At 44.0% G+C, this 25,760-nt stretch overlaps 2 protein-coding genes and 1 long non-coding RNA gene across 14 annotated transcripts in view; 1 reads left to right on the top strand and 2 right to left on the bottom strand.

Annotated features, from left to right (window-relative positions):
• Window positions 1-1,338: 1,338 nt before the first annotated feature.
• On the bottom strand, window positions 1,339-8,647 carry SEC11C (SEC11 homolog C, signal peptidase complex subunit). Its single transcript, XM_080571944.1, has 6 exons — window positions 8,488-8,647; window positions 8,190-8,299; window positions 6,788-6,937; window positions 4,437-4,556; window positions 3,153-3,210; window positions 1,339-2,749 (listed from the first exon to the last, which is right to left on the bottom strand). The coding sequence occupies exons 1-6, from the start codon at window positions 8,527-8,529 to the stop codon at window positions 2,696-2,698; spliced, it is 534 nt and encodes a 177-aa protein (XP_080428070.1). The 5' UTR covers window positions 8,530-8,647; the 3' UTR covers window positions 1,339-2,695.
• A 246-nt stretch (window positions 8,648-8,893) lies between these two features.
• LOC308184657 lies at window positions 8,894-23,646 on the top strand. Its single transcript, XR_013942762.1, has 2 exons — window positions 8,894-10,116; window positions 13,068-23,646. It is a non-coding gene; the product is annotated as an uncharacterized lncRNA (long non-coding RNA).
• ZNF532 (zinc finger protein 532) overlaps window positions 22,753-25,760 on the bottom strand; it is a 45,507-nt gene continuing 42,499 nt past the window's right edge. For all 12 annotated transcript variants that reach the window (XM_080571900.1, XM_080571903.1, XM_080571906.1 and 9 more), the window contains one exon: window positions 22,753-24,638. In XM_080571900.1, coding sequence (XP_080428026.1) covers window positions 24,144-24,638 — 495 coding nt within the window. In that variant the 3' untranslated portion in view covers window positions 22,753-24,143. The remainder of the gene's footprint in view (window positions 24,639-25,760) is intronic.

The raw sequence follows: 25,760 nt of genomic DNA, 5'->3' as shown, positions 1-25,760 counted from the left end.
GCCAACAAAATAGGCCTGATCAAAGCGGCACCAGTTAGCAAACTAATGCAGTTTATCCACAGAAAAGGGAAGCTTTCCAAGCTGGAAGTGAAGCTTTTGTATATGGTTCTGTACAACCATAGATTAATTTGTTCAGTGCTTATTTCCTTCTAATGCAGAAAATGATGAACATGCAACCATGTTGTCCTTCAGCTCTCCAGCTTTTCAGGTAGTAATGTTCCCACCTACAGATGTAGCTGGAGAGAGGCTCCACGCAGTTCCTCACATACCAGCTCTCTAACCTACTATGTCCAAAGGGTAAACCACAAGGCCTCACTTCATTTTATGACAGATAGTCTGTTCTTGAATTCTCAGACACCTCAACAAACTGGTAAAGCAAGGAGACAGAAGTAGTCAGCATTAGACATCTCTTTCCTACACTATCAAGCATAGGAAACAAGAAATCTTCAAAAGGAAATCAACACAAGATTGAGCCAGCAACGTGCACTTGCAGCCCAGAGAGCCAACCATATCCTGGGCTGCATCCGAAGCAGCACGGCCAGCAGGAGAAGGGAGGGGATTCTCCCTCTCTGCTCTGCTCTCGTCAGACCCCAGCTGGAGCCCTGAGCTCAGCTCTGGGCCCCCAGCAGGAGAAGGACGTGGGCTTGTTAGAGCAAGACCAGAGGAGGCCGCAAATGTAATCCAGGGGCTGGAGCACCTCTCCTACAAAGACAGGCTGAGGGAGCTGGGGGTGTTCAGCCTGGAGAAGAGAAGGCTCCAGGAAGACCTCATTGCAACCTTTCAGTGCCTAAAGGGTGCCTACAGGAAAGCTGGGGAGGGACTCTGTCAGGGAGCATAGCGATAGGACAAGGGGAAACAGCTTTAAACTGAAAGAGGGAAGATTTAGGTTAAACATTAGGAAGAAGTTCTTTACTACGCAGGCAGTGATGCACTGGCACAGGCTGCCCAGAGAAACTGGGGATGCCCTGTCCCTGGCAGTGCTCAAGGCCAGGCTGGATGGGGCTGGGGGCAGCCTGGGCTGGCGGGAGGCAGGGGGTTGGAACACAATAGGCTTCAAGGTCCCTTCCAGCCCAAACCACTTCACAATTCCATGAAGATAAAACAACCCAAATGATAAACTTGGCCCATTATTATAGGTCTGTCCAGAATCCCACTCTCAAAGGTAGAATTGACTGCAATTGTATTGGAGTTGGAATAAATTCTAATTTCAGGAACACCGGTCCGGGGGAACAGGACTTACTACCCATACACTGCCTCCAAAAATTATTTTTTCTTAACTGGAATGGTACACTTCCAGAAAGACTGCCTTAAGAATACCTAAATTATTCTGACATGCTATTTATTATACTCGATTTTATTTCTACACAAATTGATACAAAATAAGTCATTTTTGTAATACAGTTTGTTGTGAAAACTGCTTAGACTGCTTAGTAGGACACAAAAGAAGTAATATTACTTGGAAAAATTCAGCAGTTACCTGCCTTTCAGCACTGGCAGTTACAACAGAGAGGGTGTCATTATTGTATAATAGCATATTTTTGTAGAGGTGAGGGATTACAGAAGAAACAAAACTCCATAGGAAAAAAAGCATCATGCTGTTCCTTATCAAAGAAACAAAAACAAAGCGAGTAAAGAAAACAAGTTTTGCTTTGTTGATGGTACAAAATTGACATTTGAATCCAAGAAGAGAAAGATCCAGAACTTCATGTAAGATGGTTATCAGGTAAGTTTTAAAATGAAAAAATCAATTTTATGTTCAACAGTCTTCAGGTGTCATAAGACAGGAGAGAACAATACATCCTCAAAACAGGAATTTGGGTTATGTTTTTCCCTTATTGGTAATATTTCTGAAGCACGCAACTGTGCTTCTCATTTAGTAATTCATAAGTATTAATAAATCCCCACAAAGATTTTTTGTTAGCTTGGTCTTACGGCCAGGAACGTAAAGGCAGAAAGGTTAATACCTTGAATTCTAGAATCATGTAGAGTTCCTAAAAATCCAGCCATTAATTGTTTTTGTCTCTAGCCCATGAAGGAGAAAGTTTCACATTCACAAAAAAAACAAAACAAAACAAAACAAAACACACTACAGTTCCATTTCTCAATTCTTAATTGCAATGAAAGCCCATTTCTCATTTCCCTCCCCTTCAGACCGTATCTAGACAACTTTCTTTAGGCATCAGTATGACTAACCTCCTACAACTCACCACCTGTTCCAACCCATATGCTATGTCTTTATTAGTGATGATAAAATAGTTTGCAAGATTGTGAGGAGATTGAGTTGACAAAAGATCAAAAATAATCAAGCAAAATAACTGAACACGCAGGAAGGACAAAATAGGTTCAGTTGCAGTATCACTTTAAAACAAAAAACCTTCACCAAACCACAGCGAGATCACTGTATTCTACAGCATGTTAAGAAGTGCCATAAGCTACTCTAGCACAACAGTCAGTGTCTCCCCTTTGCAAAAGGCTAACAAAGCGATATTTATTTCAGATGGTAAATTTGCCATTACATAATTAACCAACAGCCAATAGCTTTAATTGCACAGTTTATTTAGACAAGACAAAAGTTTGCACAGCTTTGTAACAGTATACAGAAAGTAAAACATCTGAAATATATTAGGCTTTTTCTCCTGTATATTTAATTTCGTACTTTGTTCTTGGAAAAGTGATTTTTTTCCTTTTCCTTCCTTCAGGATTCCCGTTTCAGTAGTACATAAGCTCCCATTACTGCCAGAAGAGCATACTGCAGAAGAAAAAGAATGAAGACTGATTACAATTTCTTTTAAGAGAAGCTTTGAAATCACAAATTGTTTGAAACATGCCCTCTACACCTTCTAGATGAGTACACAGTTATTGAGTTGTGTTCCTGTAGAATTACAGCAGTATTTTGGTGTGATCGTATTCTTTATAAATAGGCATCACAACCGTATATGCTTAACTCATTACATTCTATACATGGTTTTCAAATGATTAAAAATTGTCAGTTCTACTGGGTAACAGTCAAGCTAAAATAAGAAAGCATGAGAACACTACTTATTTCATATTAGCTAACAACAAAAATTTATTAGCATGTATCACAATTCCTTTCATATTACCTTTATTTGCTATTTTATAGTTTTAAGTATTCGAAGCATTTGTATACATACCTTAAATTTTGGATAGTCATTCATTATTATAGTTACCATACCAACATAGGGCAAAAATCTGTAATTGACAAAACAGATGAATGTAAAATAAACCCTCAAAAATTACATGGCCATGTTTCAATGTTACTCAGTCTTGAAAACTTTAGATAACGGATTTCAGAGAAAACAAAAACAGACAGATAGCAAGGGCTTTAAAGACAGTATGTACTTGATAATGCAAATTTGGGAGCAAGATTTCTGACTCCCTACTCCTTCCATCATGTAAATGCTTCAACTTGCTGAATATTATTCATAGCGTTAAAAGTACACATGCACCCCAAAAATGGCAAGTATCACCAAAATGAGGGGTACTGGCAAAAGCAAACCTAACATCCTGCAACACATCAGAATCAGTTTTTCAGTTGTTGTGAAGGTATAAAAGCCACATGATCTAAAACAGAAAGAGTTTTAAGTGAATATGGAACTTAAATTAACATTTAAATTAACATAACAAGCAAATAAATATTATTCCAGAAAAGTAGTTTGTACTGTTATGCGCGTTACCATACTTATGACGGCTTATGGAACACTTATTTTAGGCAAGAAAAATACAGATATATAACCTGATACAGAAAGTCCTACTTTCTACCAGGGTTGGCCCATGCCGTTAATCTTCGCCCACTTGAACATGGCAGAACACGCATCGAGCTTCTTGTTGCATTACTAACATTCTCCTAGCCCAAAAAATGCTTTGCAACAGGCTCTAAGCAAAAGTGATCAAAATCACAAGTGTGTAAAACCATCATTTACACTTGTCAGTAATGCGCACCTGAGGTGGGAATTAAGTTTATATATCTCAACATACATACATACATATATGTGTATATATATGCGCCTATGTATTTCTTAGATAAAAATTTAGATTATTTGAGAAAAATCTTAAGAGGTTGAATTTTTATCTCGACTGGGGAAGAAGATAAAAGCTCAAACTTTGCATAAGATTCCCATGAGATGTGGAAACATTTCCTAGTAAATTCTAACAATTGCAAGGATAGATTGGTTAATTTTTATTCACTGGCGAATTATTTACGTTGTGTGCTGTTTTTCAAAAAAAAAAAAAAATTATTCCCAGTCTGCATTAGTGAGAAGACTACAGAACGCAACTTTGCCAGGTAAATTAGTTTTATTACCATTTTATTTATGAAATTCAATAAATACCACAACAAATAAATCCAAGAGTGGAACTGATGTTAAGTTTAATTTTTTTCTATATTAGCTATAAAGAACAGACTTTGCATTACTCACCCTCTTGCTCTTCCAACAACATCTTTCTTCTCTAACCAGTTCTGACCTTCTTTGTACAAGCCTCTATCATCAACTTCATTATTATCACCTTTGGTCAGAAATTTGATGTTCCCATTTTCTCTAGAAGGCAACGAGGTGATAAAGTAAATACCACTTAATTTTAAAACTACAATTGACATCTACAAAGCACAATGAAGATGAAAAGTACTACAAGATTAGATAACAATGTTTACTTCCAGTCCTGCCTGGCCTGCTTATTTAACAAACACCATTAAATCATTAACATTTCAGTCTTTACTGACAGAGTCAACAGATTTTAACAAGAGATATTTTTCCTAGGCTGTCATCTGATGTAAGCAATTACACAATGAATATGAAAGGATATTATGATTGGATATTTTCTGTCCAGAACTGGCACTAAATTTCCTTAACAAAAGCAGGATATGCCAATCTGGGCAATCTGAGGGAAACAAAACAAAAGAAAACAAAAAATCCTCTCTATTTGCAATAGAATAGAAATTTTAAGCTAAAAATAAGACAAACAAACAAACAACCTAGAAACAGTATTTTATTTATCAAAGATCTCAACAGTGCAAAAAGTTAAAAGGCTTGTGCTTTTTTCTTTTTATGACAAAATGTTGAGTAAGACCCCATGAAGTCATCGCACACTGCAGAATGAATTTAACTGAATTTCAACCACGAGGTTCATGAAGCATGAGGTATACCCCCAGATTTTCCTATAGTAAATAGCAAAACAACACAATGCTTTAAGTACTTCTCTTTTATATATTTAACTCCTAGTAATCGTATTTTCATCAAAATAAAGTCCTGTCCTCCTTTTGATGCAAGTAAATACTGAGGACCCCTTAACACAGCTGCAAATCTGCATCAAAATTAAATATTCTGTCAATACTTTGTCACTGCAATACACTTTCAAGTCACTTATTGTTTAGCTAAACAATACAGGAAGTTCCTGGCAAAACTTCATTTATCTTTGTTATTTGTTAATGGGGCAGATAAGAAATAATACACGTAACAAGCCTTGAAATAGCATTGGGTGAACAAACTATTAGGTGCGGTGTTTACTGACATGTATGGGGAAAGCCAAGTGATGCGAACAGCTTCAGTAGGTGGCACTCTTTCCCCCACACGAATAAACGTACGCAGTGCTCGGAGCCTGGCTGCTCCCCTGCAGCCAGAGCTGATGTTCTGACTTCTCCCGGCCATTAGACGGCTCATTCCTTTTGTAGGAATACAGGTTTTAAACCCTTAACACAAATCATTGACTTTCCCTACCGTTTCAAATGGGCAGAGTATCTTAGACTTTGTTTTCAACATGATATAGTTTAACTGTTGCTGTTAGAAAACTTGCCATGTTTTGCTCCCTTTTAAGCATTATGCATGTGCAGATGATACGTGCAAGATTTTGGTTCAACACTCCCATTCAAACAAAAGTTAGTAGGTTTCCAGTCTTCAAAATTATTTTTCTCAAAAAGCTGCTAATTGCCAGTACTGATATCAATAAATAAGGAGCTTTTATGAAGACAAATTAAGTATATAAAAAAAAAAAGAGGTAATTCTTGGATATAAGTATTTGTTTTGAAAAAGCACCAGAGACAAGATGCTACAGAAAAGACGAAGACTTGCAGTTCATAGCCCAGGCCTCCCGAGAAACAAATATGACAGCTCTTGCCACTTCCACGCTACCTTTTCAGTGTGCAGTAGAAATAGACCTGCCCTTCCTACATTTGGGAAAGGACTGTTTATCATACCAGATGCATTCAATAAAGGTAAAAACAACTAATCTGCCTGTTGCTTTTGAGCAAGAATTGTTGTTGGTGTTGTGACTAAAACAAAAATCTTTTCTCAATGAGTCAAATCTCAGTCTTCTGGAAAACCTCATACAGCAAAGGTCACGTACTTGTCAGACTTATCTATAGCTCTGATTCTCTGTCTTTGCCTCCTTTCCACAATTTGCCCTGAGAAATAGCTATTTCTCATAACCAAAGACCCAGTTCTACAACAGTCACTATGCAGTGCAGTCTGCTCCCACACACATTGCTACCGATGGGAAAAAAAATGATGTGTACAGCTTGTGTTTCTGGACTCCTCTTTGGCATAGGTTTACCTATTTTGAACCTGACCAACTTTGCTGAGGGACAGGAGCCAGAGTCTCAAGAAGCATGCCACAGAATAGGGAACAGAAGCAGATCACATTCTAGAGACAAGCTGTATCTTAGAGCAAATCCTTGCCTGCCTTTTTCACAAAATATTACCTAATTATAACGTAAGTGAAAGTCATGGTGTAGAAAACTATATTTAGAAACAAGAAAAATGCCAAGTTGCATTACTTTTCATGAATTTTGATTACTCTGTGAACTATTGGAATGTCTCTGCCTTCAACCTTAAAAACAACTATTTCACCGGCTCGGATTGGGTCATCATGGAAATTTGTTAAGAACAACAGGTCTCCCCTGTGAAAAGCTGGTTCCATGCTGCCACTACAAACAAAGAGAAAAAGAAAATGTATTAGCATTATAGCAAACAGAGGAAGAACCACAAATACAAAGCAGTTAATTCTTATGGATAAACTCACAATTTTAACAGAAATCTGTAGCTTCCACCATTCAGCCACACCATACAGACATTTAACACACAACCGAAACCTCATTAAGCTCCAAGCTGAGCCAGCCTATAGAAGACGTTCCCACTGCCTCAGTGAAACAAATAAAACAAATAAGCTCTATAGAAAAGTAACAGTATTGTAGCTATTATGAAGGAACAAAACGAGCCATTCTGCTTAAGACAACTAATCCATTAGCAAAAAGCCAAAAGATGTTTCAGAGCAGCACTGGAAAGACTTCTCTACATTGAGTTTAGCTAACATGAGCAAGACTCGTAGCTGCACCAGTGATTACTACTAATGACCAGAAAAGTCCATGCCTTTTCTCCAAAGCCAGACACAGTAGATATGGGTAACATCCTTTAATGTAGGACTCCAGATCCCATTACCACCTGCACTAACAGACTTCTCCCATCAAAATGCTGTTATTTCCCGCGTATGTTCCTTACTGATGCACACTCAATTTCTACGGGGCTGAATTTTCCATTAACGTGTGTTTAAACTTCGTGTATTTGGTCAGCACTCAGGGGCCTCCAGGACTGGGTCTTTACATACCAGAAGTAAGTTAGCATTGTGATAGAAGTCATGCAGAAGCGTAATTTACTAAAAAAGCAGCTTTACTGTAATGGAATTTTAAATGCAGAAATGGCAAAAAAGAAATGAACAAATAAACCTGAAATTGTTCAACGCCTTCAGAAAGTGCAATACGCTTACTGAATTCTTCAGGCAACAGAAGCTTCACAGCATTACACGTATTCCTACTAAAGCAGAACTGAGTTTTGGAATCATAACCCCTCCGTCCAAGGATTGCTATTCCCAGATAGTAATACTGACGACCAATCTCGGGTTGTTGATGGGTACGTTAAGGGAACAAACCTACGTTTTCAAAGGTTTCACTCAATTACTGCTTCCATAAACTTCACTGAACTAGATCGCAACTACGAGGAGCTTCTGCTCAGCGCCCGAACACAGACATAGAAGAAAATAAGTGTTTGTGGCCTGCTTCACGTAGGTGACGCTCAAAACCCCACACGTAAGCAGAGGGCACGGGAAGGTGCCCGAGGGCTGTGACAAGGCTGCCCGTGGCCAGGAGCGCCTCCGCCCCCGCCCCCACCCCCACCCGCACCCACCTGAGCACCACCACAATGGGGCTCTCGCTGCCGGTGACGACGATCAGCCCCTTCCATATCATCAGGGCGGAGGAGACGATCATGGCGAAGTTCAGCACCTGGTAGTAGAGCTGCAGAGACAACGGGCACGTCTTTGCGCGCCGCCCCGGGGGCACCGCGCAGCCCCGGCGGGCGGCCGGGCCGGCGGCCCCGGGGCCAGACCCGGCCGCCCCGAGACGGGCTGCGCTTGCTCCGCCTGGCGACGCCCGCTAGGTCGGCGCCCCCGCGGCTCGCCCCGCCGCCCCCCGCCGCCACCCGCCTGCCGCTTGTTCATGCGCCGCAGGTCCCCGAAGAGGTCCATGGCGGCCCCGCCGCCCGCCACAACGGCCGCCGCGGCTCTGCAGCGCTACCGCCTGCCCCGAGCGAGGGGCTCCCCGGGAGTTGTAGTTCTCCGCCGCCGCCCGCCCCGCTCGCGCTCGGTGTCGCCGCGACCGCTTTGGACTACAACTCCCAGCATGCATCGCGGCACGAGGCCCCCGCGGGCGAGGACCCTCGCGTCCCGCCGCCGCAGGTGCCCGGCCGGTTTGCTGCCTGGAGGGCTCCCGGCGGGGAGCCGCGGCCCCGCGGCAGCGCGGAGCGACCCGGGCCCGTCTGCGGGGCGGCGGCGCGGCGGCGGCGGCCCGGGAGGCCGGCGCTTTTCGGTCAGGCACGTGCCGGGCAGCTCTCGCTGGAGGCGTGGGCGCGGCTCATTGGCTGGCCCGGCCGGACGGGCGGGGCGGGGCCGCCGGTGCCGGGAGGGCGGGCGGCGCCGGGCAGGCGGCGGTGGTGGGGCGGTTCCGGCAAAACAGAACGGCACAAAGAAATAAAACAAAAATAACGGGGGCTGTGCGCCGCCATCCGTCCCGCCGGGGCACCGAGCGCCCGCCGGGGCCGGGGCCGGGGCCGGGGCCGGGGCCGGGGCCGGGGCCGGGGCCGGGGCCGGGGCGGCAGCAGCAGCGCGCCCGTGCGGGGGCACCGGCAGCGCCCGCACCGCCCGAGGCCTGCCCGGTCCCGCGGCAGCGCCACGAGTGGCGAAGGGCGGGAGCGGCGAGTAGAGCGCTCCGGGGCGAGGAGGTGGCCGCGTCTGGCTGCGCCCCGCCGTCCGGACCCGGCTGCTGCCGTGGCACCGGGGCTGCTGCCCTGGCACCGGGGCTGCTGCCCTGGCACCGGGGCGGCTGCCCTGACACCGGGCTGCTGCCCTGACACCGGGCTGCTGCTGCTCCGCACTGGTGGCCCCCAGGCTCGCGCTGCTCAGGTTGCCTCTCGCTGATGCCCTGCAGGTGCCCCGAGGCGGGTCAGCACGGGAGGTGACGCCGTGTCAGCCGTGCCCCCAGTGACAGGAGGGGCTGGGGGCGCTGGGGCTGCTCGGCCTGCGGGAGGAGGCTGGGGGAGCTGCCCGCGGCCTCGGGCACCCGCGGGGAGGCAGCAGGCGGGGAGGCGGACCGCTCGGCGGCAGCCAGCCGCGGGGCGAGAGGCACCGGGCAGAGACTGGCCCGCGGGGAAGGCCGCTCCCCGCAGGGCTCCCCTTGCCGGGGAGGGCGGCACCGGGGCGGGCCGCTCGTGCGAAACCCGGGAGCCCTGCAGCCCGCTCGCGCGTCGCGAGACCGGGAGGGCCCTCGCCCATCCGCGCCCCGGCACCGCGCTGCGCTCGCGGCGCGCCTGCTGTGGCGCTGCTGCAGGGGGCCTTGGCGCGGCCGCCTCGTCCGCCCGCTCAGCCCGAGTCCCAGAGCTGCCCTTTGAAACCAGGAGCGGGGGCGTCGCCCCAGAACGGGGCCGCTGCGCATCCCTCGGGCCGCCACAACTGGCCACGATGCAGTTTGTCGCTGTGCCCCTCTGAGCAGGTGCAGCGTTCAGAAGTAATTGCTAAGACAGACGTGGGGAAGGAAAACGCACAAGAGCAAACCCAGAGGTGGCTAGAAGATTTCCAAGTTTTCTCTGTTTAATTAAGCTCTGAATTAAAACACTGTGGAACAGAGGTATTTAATTTTTAAAAGACTGTGATCTGCCCACTGTAACGCTTGATAGATTCTTGCCCAGCAAAAAGTTTTTTGTAATTCCCCTGGAGTAGGCTTTCATAACGTGCTACTTACTTAGACTGATTAGAAAAATAACAATAGAGCTTCTCCGTGTACAAATCTGCTTGGCATTTTATTTTTTTTAAATAAAGATTCGGACAACGTGATCATAGATTGCAATCAATGTAAACGGGATTAGCAAGTCACAGTCTCTTGCAGGTGATTCTGCTACCCACAAAATCTGTAGCTGCGTATTGTTTTTTTGGCATATTCTATGGTGTATTGAGTCCTTTTGCAGAGGTGCCCATATAAGACAGAGGCAAGGCAAAATAAGGTAGTAGTTCAGTGAAGCTTTATGGAGAGCCCAAACACCTGTTGGTTACCTTCTGCCCACGATGAAACCGTGAGAGTTGTTATTGTGCGAGGGTGATCATATGGCTTTGGGGTTTTTCATTTGCTCCTCTAATTAAAAATAGTTAATTACTGATTCTCTTAAAAGAGCTCGTGGTGTCTCACATGTTCTCCTTTTTGAAATGAGTCTCTTCATGATGAGTAAACTGTCAGTAACGGCTGCTGACTTGTTTTTAGGTGCGTACTGTGATGATGATTTATAATCCATGCCTATTTATGAGCCTGTACTAGTGAAATCCTCCTTCTCAATAGCTGACTGCTCCCATAAACGCATTTCCCACAAGACTGATATTTATACAACTGAGAAATGATGATCACAAAGCTACTGATTAAAATATAACACACAAGCTACTTACTATCTAATTGCATTTCTCTCCCAGAAAATTGTTCAAGGAAAAAAAAAGTCCAAATTATACTTGTTTACACCAAAAGCCTGGTACTTTTAGAGGTACCTGGAGTACCTCTAAAAATTTAATTGAATATACCATTAATTTACACTGAGGCAGCAGAATTGAGTTTAGCATCGTAAGTCATAGGCAATGATAAATCATCTGACAGTTAAGTCTTTGTTAAATTTACTGTGTGATTGGAATGAAATCTTTACATTATTTCTTGTGGTTATAGAGGGACTTTTCACTTTAGCTATTAATTCATGATATTAATGCAGAATATCATATTTGCTTTAAATATATATATATAACAGCTTTTGTTCCAAAATCCTGTGTACCACTCCCAAATTCCTATTAAAGTAGAATAAGTTTAAAGCTTACTTTGCATTTAATGATATGTTTATATATAATTGTGAGAATTTGGCACTTTTCTATTACCCATCTCCTCTAAGCAAGTTTAAAAACTTATTTGCAAAGTTATGCTGGCTGTGATTTTGAGAGCCATTCAGGTTGGTTAACCACATCTCTTCCACTAAGCTGTTTCAGACTGGTTCAACAACTGAACAGTGCACTGCTGTGATGCATGATTGAAACCTAGCTGGCCAACTGCAAACAAACTCTGCAATCCTCAAATATTGCAGCTGCAATATGAAAAATGGACTGCACAGATACAAGAAAGCATGGCCAATAAGCCATGGGCTAGCTGATGTTTTGCTGTGCTCTTGTGGTTGCTGCAATCCAGAATAAATCATGAGGCTTATGAAGTTATGATTTCTCTTTTGGTTTCTTTCAGGATTTCGCTAGTGCAAAGACCTAGGAGGCTATTGTGCTCTTACAGCTTCCTGCAAATGTAGCTCTGTACAGTCTCGCTGCAGTTAAGAAGTCACAAAATGAATGGCTGAAAATACATGGCTGAATTTGCATCCAAGACTAGAGTTGCAATGCTGCATGAAGCCAAATGGCTGACAGGAGAATGATCTCTGTTGTTGTATGTAGGTAGTGATTTAATTCATAAAACATTCACAAAGCAAAAGTTATTCTTGCCTGCTGTGAATTAGGAATGCATGAATTCTTAGGTTTAAGGACAAGCCATTTAGCAAGGAAATGGCAGCATCTTAGAGGAAATAAATGCCCAGAGACTGGGCAGTGCTAGAATGGTTCTTTGCAGTCACTCCCGATGAAGAAAATAAAAAAGGAAACTCGTGGTAAATTCTAATTTGGCAACAAGTAGAAAGACAAAGCAGAGCTAGTCTCTAGAGAATTTAGAAAAGAAAGAATGCAACTTTGAGTGACCCAGGAGGACTGAAGCCCCTTAGTCGTTGTTGTTTGTTTGTTTTTTGTTTGTCACAGAAAATGCTACATTCTTTTCTCTAAAGCACAAATCTACACTTAATTCTGAGACCAGAGTACATTTGACAGTACCTTTGGGAAACAACTTGCTGTTGCTTAGCTTTCCAAAGCTCAGAAGACACTTTTAGGCACCCATTGTTCTTGATCAGTCAAGGGAACCGTCTCAGGATCACACTTTTCCACAGACGCTAGGATTCACCCACACTTCTGCCAGTGGCTTTGTTATTTTACTGTCTGGATGGTTTTGATTATTAAAGGTTACGTGTGTTTTTGAATTTTTCCATTCTCTGGATGTTTGACTTCAATATTTGTATAGCAGATCTTCTGAAGCTCTACGGCTAGAAAATTATGCTAATTTTTTTAGTCCACAGAAAAATGTAGCTCTTGACATTCTGTCTGTATTGCCAGACCTTTCCAAACATCCAGGCATTAGTGCTACCTACATATATATATATAATATTTGAGTTACAGCTCTTTGTTTTCAAAGAGATTGGTCGTGGGCAAATAGCTAGCACCTTGCACCTGAGCTGAAAAATGTAGGTTAATAGAGAAAGCTGCAGAAGTCCATTTGCAGCCACTCAGGGTAAAGCACACACACACAAAAAAAGCAATAACTGACTTCCTGAGTGAGCACTTTTTTTTTTTTTCTGCGTACATTTGGACCTATTCTCCTTCCTGTTCCTCTCACTCAACAGGCTATTAGAGCAGTCAGTAATGCACGCAGAGCTGTCCAAAAGCGACGGGATGCCACTCACACCGATCTCTTCTGGCTCACCCTCTCTTCTGGCTCCTCATCCTTGGAGCACTAAGTTGCCCAGAGCAGTAGCAGCATCGCAGTGCAATTAAGTGGAAAGCCACCTTCATTGCTCTGAAAGAAGCTTCCATTATATCTGCCAAGGAACAGCTCTGAAAGGGAAAAGATGCATGCCAGAGAAAGGATGTATTTCAGAAGAAAGGGATTGAACTGTGAACGTCAACAAGCAGCTTGTGTATGCACTAAACACGTCTCCCTTGAACCTGTGCTTTGGAAGTAACGCTGGCTTGTGTTTACACTGCAGACAATACTGTTCCTCACCCGCTTGGCCAGCCTCAGTTTGATTTTCTTTTGCTATGTTCATAAGCAGGACCATGATTACTTTCACCCATTACCTCTGGTTTGCTGTCAGAGGAGCTACACAAGACCAGGTGTCTCTGTGTTCAGAACTTTTTATCCAACTTTACATACTTGAGCCAAGCCCTGGAGGATTCCACATCAGCCCCTCTGTGTACTTCTCTTCAGCTTCTCCATACAATCAGTCACTGGTCACTGTACCATTCTCTGAGGCACAAAGCTGAGGTGATGACAGGGGATGGGCTGGACGGGTTGCTGGAATGTAAGCCTGCCTCAGGTGCCTCCATCTGCAAAAAAACACATTTCTGACAAAGACGGGGATGCTAACTGCTCCCCTGCGGCAGCATCCAGGAGCCTTTGTTACCCATTGCTGCTGATGTGTGGTTTATTGGCTTTGTTATCTTCAATGCTTCGGTCGCATTCATTTTCACGTGCACAATATTCATGGACACGCTGAAGGACTGTTTTTTCTGTACATGAAAAATGGTACGGTATAATATGACTCCACATACACATCTTTTCTTCCAGAAGTGATTTTGAAGTCATTTCAGATGCCTCTGTTCAACCACACATCAAGTAGACTCAGGAAATGCTGCATGTCTTTCCTTTGAAATCCCATTAAAGTTCCTTAAAACTGGACACCCAACAAGCAAGACGTGCAAAATGACCTGTCATTGTTGGAAATGTAGACCTTCATGTTTGGGTTATTAATGGGCCTTTCTGACTTAAGTCTCACTCTTCTGAGAGGGTTTTCTTTCAGTGGCTGAAAACCTAAGTATAGGCATTTCCCTGGGGCTTGGTGTAGGCCCTGATTTATCTATTATTTTCAGTGCATGCATCCGAGGGGCATTTGTATTTTGCCATGGAGTCTTATTTTGGTTTTGTATTACATTTAAATTTATCTGCCCTTTATCTCAATAAAATTCCTTTCTTTGCTTTAAGAATAAATGCTAGGTGGACAGCAATATATATATTTTTTTTAATTTAAAAAATCTCAGCAACAATTTCTTTTTAAATAGTCTTTCAGAACTCCTCTCCTGTCCTGTCCTGTCCTGTCCTGTCCTGTCCTGTCCTGTCCTGTCCTGTCCTCTCCTCTCCTCTCCTCTCCTCTCCTCTCCTCTCCTGCACCCCAATGGATTTTTGTGTGCACCTCGCTTTGGAGCCTGCCTGCTTCGGAGCACATATGGCATCTGGCTTGTGTACCTTCTCTCATGAATCTTGCTATCTGTCTCGGTAGTTGTCGAGGATCTACTGATAGGCACAATTTTCAAGCAAAATGTCACTTTGCAAGGTTGTATTTCTAAATGTATGAGTCAACATTTTCATTCTGCTCTGCAACCCATTATCTGGATAGCTAATGTGGTTACAGCTGTGTGGATGTGTTTCAGGGAATCGTTTGTTAGTAAAAATAATTTTTTGTTTTGTTTTTGCTGGGGGGGGGGGAGGCGGGGAATAGGGAGGAATCAAACTATCTGAACATTTGATTGAATTTAGAAGATAATAATACACTCTTTTCATTCCCCTTTCTCCAAGGACTAGACAAAAATCAGAAATAACTGGAAAAATTTGTTTAGAATTTTTCAGGTGAAAAGTGTTCTTAATTTTTAAAACTACTTAAGAGTAAATAAGGGGGCAATAAAAAAGTTCAAAAAAAATCCAACAAAAGGAGATATTTCATCCTTTTCCAGCAGGAATCTCTTGGTGAGCCTGAGATGTGTGCAATGTGTTAGGTGTCACTTTACTGCTGGGGACGGGGAGGGTGCTGAGCTGGCTTATGGGATTTTTTGTTTCTTTTTCTCACAAAAGAGAAAGCATCAGCGATAAAGCAGTAGCAGTAAGGATTGATGTTTTTGGGGTGCTGTGTGCCCAGGCCCCGATGCGCTGATGTCCCTGCGTTTCGGGGATGTGATGAGCGTGTCTGGTGCGGGCACTTGCAGCTGCTGCCCAGGCCCCGGGCGGCTGGGTGCAGGGGTGAGGGCGGCGGGGGGCGCGGGGGCACCCCGAAGCCCCCCTGCTGCCGGGGGGACGCGGCTCTGGAGCGGTGCGAGCCGCAGCTGGGGCTGCTGCAAAGCCGGGAGGCTGGCGGCAGCGTTTGTGTGGAGCAAAGTTCACGACACTTCTGGGCCGTCACAGCGCATTTTCATTCCTAAACGGTTTTGACTTCTTTGGCGAATCTCATTTGCAGCTCTTAATTTCTTGTCACCACGTCTTGAACTATCAGTGCCTCCTCCATGATCTCTTCTCCCTTCTGTAACTGTTTTACCTGGGAAGATCAGCAGTGTTTCAGGCTGATAACGACACCCATTTACTTTGCTATTTGCTTAACCTGCGCTGAAGGACAGAGGCTAAAGCACTGCCCAAGAAAACAGAAAAGAAATTATACGTGTGATGGCTCTTGGAGGCCTCAGTCATAGCAGCACATAAGTTGATCTGCTCCATGGTAACTGACTTCACTGGAGATGAATTTGGCCTCCGGCCACAGAGCCTCCTATTTGTTTTTGTCTTGACTTTTATGAGCATTTAGAAAGCGCTTAACGTTACATGACTGGAGCACAGCATGTGTGGGAAACGTCTCGGTGAGGTAAACCAGCCAGTGCTGGAGCTGCATGATGGAGACATTTTTCTGCACATAAAGGGCCCTGTTCGTTTTGCTAACAGCAACAGTATGTAAATGTAATGGTCAAGTGGTATTTTGAGAAAGTAGCTCCTCCAGTTGCGGTCTGATTCCATTCATCAAGAACTGCTCTGCATTTTAACTGGGAAAGTGACAGTCACTTAAAGTAGGAAATATCGTCGTCTTTGACCTCGAATATCAATCTGGCTCACAGTGCTGTGGTGGCGTTAGCGGGCACACTCAGGGCACTGCTTACGATGCAGCGCGTCCATATCACCACTATCACATTAGAATCCGTGAATACAAAACAGCAGAATTTGAGAATATAAAATAAACAAACTGGATAAAGGCTTCTGCCAAATCACATTAGGGGACACATCTGTGAGGGAGACAACATTCAGATTATTTTGCTAGTAGTCACTTTACTGCTCCAAATACATTTTTTTCCCTTCAGAGAAGGAACCAGGGTGTCAGAAAAGACAACTGTAGAGCCTCCAGTTCATCTTCTAGAGGAATCCAAGTCATTTCCAGCGCCCTGCTCTCCCTGGGCCTCTCACGTGCCCTGTCGCAGCAGAGGCAAGTGCAGTGCTTCGCGCGGGCGGTGCATTCGCCCTGCAGCAGAGCTCCCTGCGCCGCTGCGGGCGTGCTCACCGTGCCCAGCATCCTCCGCACGTCTCCCTGCCTGCTGGTGGCCTGCAAAGCTCAAAAATTAATCCTGACGAAACAGCTTTTGTATGGCCGCTGTCGTGGAGAAAACGCAACCGTTTCAGAGGACGGAGGCACGTGGCTCCACGTGCGCCCGCGCCCAGCCCCAGCCGCAGAGCCACGCTGCGGGTCGGGTGCTGCCCGCTTGCTGTTTGCCGCCTTCTGGCCTCGTTTCTCTTTTCACTCCATTACTCAGCCTTTGTCCTTCTGGGAGCCTGGACGGGTAACCTTTTGGTGATAATCTGAAATTCAAATACGAGGAGTTCACTCCTGAACTGCCCTAATATTTGAGAAAGGTTTTAAAATAAAATAGGCTTTTCTGTGTCCCGTTATTAGCCTGGCAGCTGTGCGTGCATGCCAGGCGCGCTGAGAAAGGTAATATTAACAGAATGAAAAGGTCAGAGTTATATAAAAATCCTTTGAAAACTAAATAGGCCTGGCATGCTGGATTCCCCATGGATAAGCAGCGGTTAAGAACTGAGAGCATCTGGGCCTTCGGCAGGTCGAGTTCTTCATCTGCAAATATCCCCCAGAGGCAGGAAGCAGCCGAGCTTGGCAGCACAGCAGGAGGAGGTCGTGACAGCATCGCAGCCTCCAAGAGAAAACTACAGCTAGGATCGCAAGGAGTCTAAAGCCAACCTGCCCAGATCAGAGCAGAGGTTTGTCCAGCTCAAGCCTTGTCTCTGACAAAGCCCAGACTACCGTCTGCCCAGAGGAGGCTCTAAGAACAGGGACTGCCCAAGACAGACAAGCTGTCTTTGCATTTGAAGCTCCCTGAGTGAGTATTTCTTCCAGGAATTTGTCTAATTACTTTTTGGTGCATATAAACTTTCAGGGTCTGTTGCAGAGTTTCCCAGCTTCACTACACACTGGATGTAGCACGTCTGAACACCACACCTCGTTTAGATGCCACTGTGTCTCATGAAGGGAGACGTCATTCCCTGTTCATCATCACCGTGGCTTTGATAACCTCTGTCACACCTGCTTTGCCCATCCCTTACCCCATTGTGATGTCCCCTGTACAGAAGTCAGAGGAGGCTTCATCGCCTCCTCGCGCCGTTCGCACGCCCGCAGTGCCCGTGGTGCCCCGAAGCACGGGGCCCGCCGCGGCTGTTCCCCAGCATGGGGTGTTGCTTCTAGTGGGGCTGATTGCCCTGGATGCGGTGGCTCTGGCTGACCCAGTGTCCCACTTCCCCTTGCCCATTGTTCTGTCCTGCCTTTCTCACAGCCTTTCACAAGGGCATTTTGTTGCTGGAAAATTGAACATTTTGATGTCTCAGTGTGGCCCCATGCACAATGTGAAGGGCCAGCTCCACGCTGTGCTATTGTAAACTCACATGCTGTCATTTTCTATCACTTTCCCACTGGTAAGTGGGCGAGTGTCCCCGTGAAGCTGTTTGCATTCAAAGCTTCCCCTGATCTTTCTTTTCTCTTAATGTGTACTACGTCCTTGCTGGCCTGCTTCTGTGCTGTTGCCTGAAGACCCGCCAGGTACTGCCCACACACCCGCAGCCCTGGGAAAGCCTTGTGCCCATCCAAACCTGCAAACCAGGCAGCAAAGTGTGTACATACCACGAACTGCAAGAGCGGGGGAGAGTTTCACTCTTGAAAGCTTTGCTTTTGACCACTAAAGCATGGTTTGGTGGGCTGAAGGGGTGTGAGGTGGAGAACGTGTTTGGCCGCTGCTCAGCAGAGCCCGCTGGGACGGGGCAGCCCTGGGGCATGGCAGCACCTGGGGGCCCCAGCCCTGCCCCGTGCCCATGTGCAGCCCCTGGCTCTTACTTTGTTTTGCCACGGATCCTGCGATTTCTTTATTGAAATGGACAATGACGACAGCGTCGCATTTCTTGTCAGTGAATTCTTGTCTGTAAAAAGAAAAATCACATTTCTTGTCTGTATGAAATCAACATTTAATGCTCACAGTACTTCAGGGTGGAGGCTTGATTTTTATTTTTTTTTCTTTAGCATTCTGTGCTGCATGATGTTACAGTCTGAGGGAAAATGAAGGAACTGGTGAATGGACCAGAGATCCAGAGCTCCCAAAATAGCTTGACAACAACAACAAATTTGTGCTGATTTTTCTTACCCAACACAGTTGCTAATGTTAGCATAAAAACAATTATCTTAGCACCTTTCATGAACTCTATCATGCTCCCCTGAAGTCTCTACTACTGATTCTCAGCCTCGGTTGGAAAATTCTGGGGGCTGAGATAAGCGTTCAGGAGGCAGAAGAAGCCAGTGGCTGGACAGGATGGGGACTTCCCAGCAGTGGCAGAGGCAGCCCAGAAGCTTTGCCACCTTTTGAGTGGTGCAGTGTGACAAGCTGAACTCCATTGTTTTTATCTTACCCTTGAGGGAAATACATGTTTTTCCTACTAAATACCACCAATGCTGTAACAAGTTCATCACAGGAATCAGGAGCACTTGCACCAACACTGTAATGAGACTTTCCCTAGCCCAAAACACACCAGCTTCACCAGTCCTTGCTCCGATTGTTTGCCAGTGGGTTTGGCCGTTCATCACACAGAGAGCGCCGAGCCAGGACATCTCATCTTCTCTCTGGCACTCCACGGCCAGCAGCGCAGGACAGACCTGCCCGAGGGACGGCCCGCAGTGGCCCACCGCTGGGACAGGAGGCACCAGCGCTGGGCACGCCTGCACGCCTCTGCCGAGGCTGGGCGGTGGGTACGTGGCTGCTGCCCTGCTCTGATCCTGAATGGAAGAGGTGGGACAGGCGCACGCTGCTGGGGCCACAGCTCTGGTCAGTGGTCATTACATCTCTGAAAAGGCATTTGCAGTCCTGGTAAAGAAGCTGGGTACCTAGAAAGAGGTCCTAGGGAAATTCCTACCTTGCTGAAGAGCAGAAAGGATTGACTGGGAATGCACATAACAAGTGGGAGGATACGCATACATATATATATAAATGTATATATATATATATATATATACACACACACACACACACACACACACACATATACACCTGACAGGCCCCTGCTGAAATCTGAAATTCCTGCCTTTTTACTGGATGAATTGAGTGAATCAGCCAAATGCTAACCCCAGACCTGACACTAACCCTTTGTTCTGCCTGCCTAAATGCTCCCTGAAGCCTTAATTAGTATTTCCATTCTAATCTGCTTGGAGAGTTGATGCGCAATGCTAAGTACCTTTGTGTTCAACCAAAAGAGTGGCTGCAAAACAGTGGAAGCTAAACGATCCCTTTCCTACCTCACAGAGAGGCTCTATGAGATTTAATTCATTACTGTTAAGTCCTCAGAGGGAAGCAGGTGTAGCAAAGAGGTGTACTAATGTCATCATTATAATTGACTGTCAGTGTCACAACATTAATTAAAAGCAAACAATTCAAATGTCAGATCTCAAGTAAAAATATGTTTAAATATATTCTGTATAGTTTACATGAGTAAATGATTCTCCTAGCCATGCAAAATGAGTTTTTCTTTGCCATTCCATTTGTACCTCACGTTGCTCTAGGAAGTATTGTTCACTGCCTGGTCTCAGGAAATCATCTTCCCTAGGAAGCCCTGGCAGGGCTCTGGGGCTCCGTTTGTATGGTGCTGGGTCCTGGCTTCTGCACCCGAGGCTCACTGCAGGGCCGGAGGCCTGAGGGCTACTCGCCCGCCCCAGGGGACCGGCTGCAACGAGCTGCCCTCGGCGGGGTCCCACTGCGTGCTCTGAAAGACGCACTGTCCTGTCACTCCTGTCTGTCCTGGCTTTCCCATGTTTTATCTATGGCGAAGTTGTATCTTGGGATTTGCTTCCTTGTCTTGAGGGAAGCACCATAAACTCACAACACACATACACCAGGCAAAGTGACTTTAATTTGAACCCCCCCCAGTGAATGTCATTGCTCGGTTCGCGCACCAGCAGAAGCCTTGGAGGCTAGTCCATGCTTTTCAAAGTATCAGCTGGACAACCAAACAGAGAGGACAGAAGAGGGGAAGAGGGCACAAATTCATTTCATTTCTTTTCACCCCCTTCCCTTACCATAGCCCTCCAGCAGCTCTCCCCAGGTTCCCAGAGTGCTGTGGCTGCACCTAGCTGATTGCTACTGGTTCCTTGGCATGAAAATGCACAGACATCTTCTCTTAGGCATTTTCTTCTTTGTGCTGTCCTTGCTGGCTACATAGCACCGTTGTCCCTTAAAATGCTTTCTGTTTGAAAGCCATGCCTCACAGCAAGGATGGTGGCACTGCCCCCTGCTCTGCAACAGGGCTCTGCTCAGCCTCTCATCCAGCAGAGAGAGTTAAACCTTCACCCAAGCAGCTGCTGGTAGGGGACAGGGGACCAGCCATGCTCCACACCAGTAAAAACATATTTCATTAATAAGCCACTTCATTTCCAATGTGCCTGCATTTTGCATGCTATTTGGGCACTACTTGCTTTTGCTTTTCCCTCTGTAAGCAAGTGTGACTCCTGAGGGCTGGAGCGAAGATGAGACCAGCATGCACAGGACCATGACAAACTTGTATTGTGTGGTTTCAACAGCAGAGGAGCCATAACTTCTGAAAGGGTCAGGCCAAATAAAACATGAAAACTTGCTTTGCCCATGATCAAGCCAAATACCAAACAGGTTGGTCTTTACCAGGCAATCTCCCCTTGGACAAGACCAACTTCCAAGCAGTAGAGTCACAACAGGAGAAACTGTTTTGAGTAGTGCTTGGAAATGGGATTGGATTTCCATCTACCGTGGAAAGAGAGAGAAGTACCTAACAGGCCTTTTTCATTACTAATACCTATGAATCTTGATGACTCTTTAATTACTCAGAAGATACAGACTGAAAATTCCCAGACTCTGTGGGACTAGGTAAGAAATACAGGTGATCAACATCATGAAATTAGTTGTCCTGCTAAACCTTTTATTTTCCTTTATTTTTTAAAAATCATTATTATTATTTAGGTCTGTTTTACTGTTTGTTTGTTTAAAGAAGCAACATTTATCTAAGGAACTCCTGTCCCCTTATCTAGCTGAGAGGATTTCTGTCTGTCAAAAGGAGACAGTTGGAAGAGCGGACTGCTGGCCTGGAGGAAAAAGCTGTACTTTCCCGGTGTACCCAAGTGGGTAGAAACTGACACAGAAGAAACATGCCTAGAGATTATCAGGCAGTTCAAAACCCACCTTCCATTGAACCTTTCACAAGATTAATTGAAGTAGAGTTAAATCCCTCTTCCACTTAGAAAGGGTCGAACAGAGCCAACTGCCAAGAAGCTGAACTCTACTCAACTGCCCAGGCAAAAAGAAATCCCACGTGGCCACTTGGTGCCAATTACAAGGAGAAGGCAGCGTGGGACCTTACACTGCATGTGTCTGACCCAGGAAGAGGCCTGTGACCACCGAACGGTTTCACATAGTCCCCAACAGCTTTCAGATGACTCGAGCACTACTGGCTTGTCAGTGACTTCTGCGCCTCAGCACTACCAACAATGACATAAATTATTGGTTCACAGCGTCCCTTGGAGGTGCAGCACTATGTAAAACAAACAGAAGTATTAATAATGGCTGTGAAAATTTAACTTTTATTATCTGTTCACTGTGTACAAAACACCATTCTGCATAGTGATAACTCATTTGTTGTACAGTTGACAGTGCACATCAACAAACAAGTGTTAAAGAGGTATACACTTAATGAGAAGGGCAGTGATGGCCAGTGTACATTACACACTAAGATCCTGCATTGCCAGCTGTTTTAGGATGGAGTTCCTCATAACCACTCAACGGGTGAGTAATATAAATGGGATAAGAAGCATCTACCAATGAATCAATTTAAGAATGAGGATGAAGAGACAAAGCAGAATTAATGTATCTGATACACAATTTCCAGAATGATTAAGAAGGTTTACAGAGGTGGCTGAGAAGGATCCATATTTTTTCAAACACTTCAATCTTTAAAATTGTTAAACTTTAATGATAAATAACAGAATCTCACAAATCTTTAGGGGCAAAATGCTCCACATTTATTTACATATGAAATGTGTTTAATACAGTTGTAATGGACATAGTGTATAGTAACATCTGACAGCAGCAAGACTTTTAAGGAACCAAACAATTACTACCATATATCATGCAGCTATCTATATATACATGATTTGTTTTAAAAAAAAGTACAAAAAATTTTATAGGGATACATACAAGGTATAAAATGCAAAAACAAACCAAAAATATAACTCTCACAGAGACCAATATATGAAAGGGACAGTATGGTACCTCTTTGTACTTTGTGAAAGCATAACTAGTGATATTAGATACACTTTTGAAATGGCTGAACTAGCTTCATAAGATCTGTGCTAAAGTTGAAAGCCCCGGTTATACTTACATAGGCTGGTGTGTTAGCTTCTTGACAGTTGTGGCTGTATGTAACACTGAGCACCAGAACATTTGGCATTAGCATACAGAGCTGGGAAACACCAACCCCTGCAGCAAGGGTTAACTATTTTCTGTTGATAACCAGAAATTAAGGAAAATACATAATGCTGTGTACTTGCTTCTATATGTTTAATAAATTACATGACAAAAAACATCATAATTATAAACCTATTCCTCTAATTACACCTTATTTGTTTAATCCAGAGCAGCCCAGCCCTTTTATAACTATTTTAGCTTTGATCACAAGCACCTGATGGTCTAAAAATTACTTCATGATACATATATAGTTGTGCAATTATACTTTTCAAAGTACTTTATCATTCTAGGGGGTCTGCACCTCTTTTGGTGTTGCCACCTAAAACCAGCACTGCACTTTACACACGCAGTGATACTTTTTTTTATTTTTCTTTCTTTTTCTTTTTTTTTTCTTTTTTATTTTTTCTTTCCTTTGTAGAGAGAAGGTTTAAAAGCTTCCTTACACATTTAGAAGCACTAGTCCTGTAGAATTTAAAATCTCTCCTTGGCTTGCTTGCTTTCTTCATTTTTTTCCCCTCCAAGCATTGCCTTCTGATGCACTCCCATTAGCTAAACTTTCTTGCAGAAGCATTCATTTAAGAAACCCGAGAAACTGCCCCAGCATTAAGAACTCTGTTTTAGAGAATCTTACTACAAAAAACAGAAACAAAACAAAAAACAATTTTCCACTAGATACCAATACAAACACGTAACAAAGAGTATAAAAGTTATTAGTTTAAATATATACAAACTCTTTTGAACTCAAATACTGCTTCAATGGTTTTGAGGGTATAGACAATGAGGTGAAGGGGACATTTTTATGCAGAATATATTGCAACAGCCTGAACAGTACTGTTAACACTATTATACCTTGAAATTTCTGTAACAAAAGTGTCATTAGTATTCCAATGTGGAGAGAAATTTTTGTGTCCCAAATAATCCGATCATTTTTCTGCTGAACTCATTCTTTTTGACTTAATGAAGGCCATGCCATGTGTTCTCATGTGAGTATTTAAGGCCGCTTCAGTTTCAAAAGTCTTTGCACACACTTTGCATCTTCTGTCTGATACCGTATTGTCAGATGACTCGTCCTCATGATTGGGCTTGTTTTCTTGCTGATTATCTTCCCCAGACCCATTTTGTTTTGATACTGGCTGAGGCTCCTTCAGCTTATGTACAATGAAGAGATGTCTGGAGAGAGACACGTGAGATGTGTAGCAGAGTCCGCATTCCCTGCATTGGTATGAAGAGCCATCAGATTTATGCTGAGGAATATGTTCATGAAACTGGAGAAGATTTTCTGTTGTAAAGCCACAAACAGCACACTTGTGAACCTTAAAAACATTTATTTTTAGCTTCTTCAATGGTTGCGTGATTGCACCTCGTGGAGGCCTGAATTCCAGTATAGGTTCTTCCAATTTACGCTTTGGACTAGGAACCTAAAAAAAGCCATAAACAGCATTTTGTGTAAGCATAAATATGCAGTGACTTCAGTGACTGTGACTGCAAACTTCAAAAACTTTCCAGTGGTAGATTCCAGTACAACTTTGAAAAATACAGTATATGAAATAATACTTGCAAATATATGTTGCACATGGTAGAAAAGTAAGGGTTTTCTTTACTATAAATTTCACACAGATTTTATTTTGTCAGCTCTGATAAAGCAACAGTATCTAATGCACTGTGTTAACATGATTAAATATTTGCCAGTGTAACTGCATCCAAGTACACATCAATGTGACTACAGTTGTGCATAGAATGTAGAGTATCAGTCTAAGAACTTTTCAGCACCACCTTCTGAAACTGTATTTTAATTGCACTTAATATTTCATAACTGAAATTTGACCTGATGGATTATCTACTGGCTGTTAGTAGCCAAATTAACACAATGGCAAAGGATGAACTAATACGTGCAAGATATTTTTTTTTTAAACTATTTAAACATATCTTTTTTTTTTATTCTTCTTGTTAGTTTTCTGACATGAATATTTCTTTACAATCCTCTACACCCTATGTAGCTTGGATATACTCCATGATATTTCAGAAGACAATGTATATAGTTGCCATATTTTTAACACTTAAATAAAAAGGCACTATGTTGGGCTGAAAAAAGAGTCATGTAAAAGATGAGTAAATTTTAAAAAACATGTATGTCTGTGTATCTATTGTCAGCTCTGGTTGTGCCATCACATGTGAAATTCCTCATCATACAGAGCCCCTAACACTTAAAAAAAAAAAAAAAAGCTGTTAAACTCTGCACATAACAAGTCTTTTGACAGCGCTGTCTTCTTATTTTTGCTTTCCTCCTAATGCTCATCATCAGACTGAAAGCAGTTTCACTCTAAAATTTATGTCAAATAAGCTCAAGGCTGGGTACCTGGAATAAGCTCATAATGCTTCTATGCAACCTTTGGCTTTTCTACAGCTATGAGAGGATTTGGTTGCAGAAGTTTTGAAAGGTGCTCATGAAACAAACCACCAAAAGTAAGTTACGTTCTCTATCATTTAGTGATTAAATCAGACTGTAAGTCTTTCAAAAAAAACATGTTCTAGCTCAAGCA

The sequence above is a fragment of the Anser brachyrhynchus genome (assembly GCF_964034855.1).
Source record: "Anser brachyrhynchus genome assembly, chromosome: W".
Classification (NCBI taxonomy): domain Eukaryota; kingdom Metazoa; phylum Chordata; class Aves; order Anseriformes; family Anatidae; genus Anser; species Anser brachyrhynchus.
The sequence above is the reverse complement of the archived record's forward strand: the minus strand, read 5'-3'. Positions and strand labels throughout refer to the sequence as shown.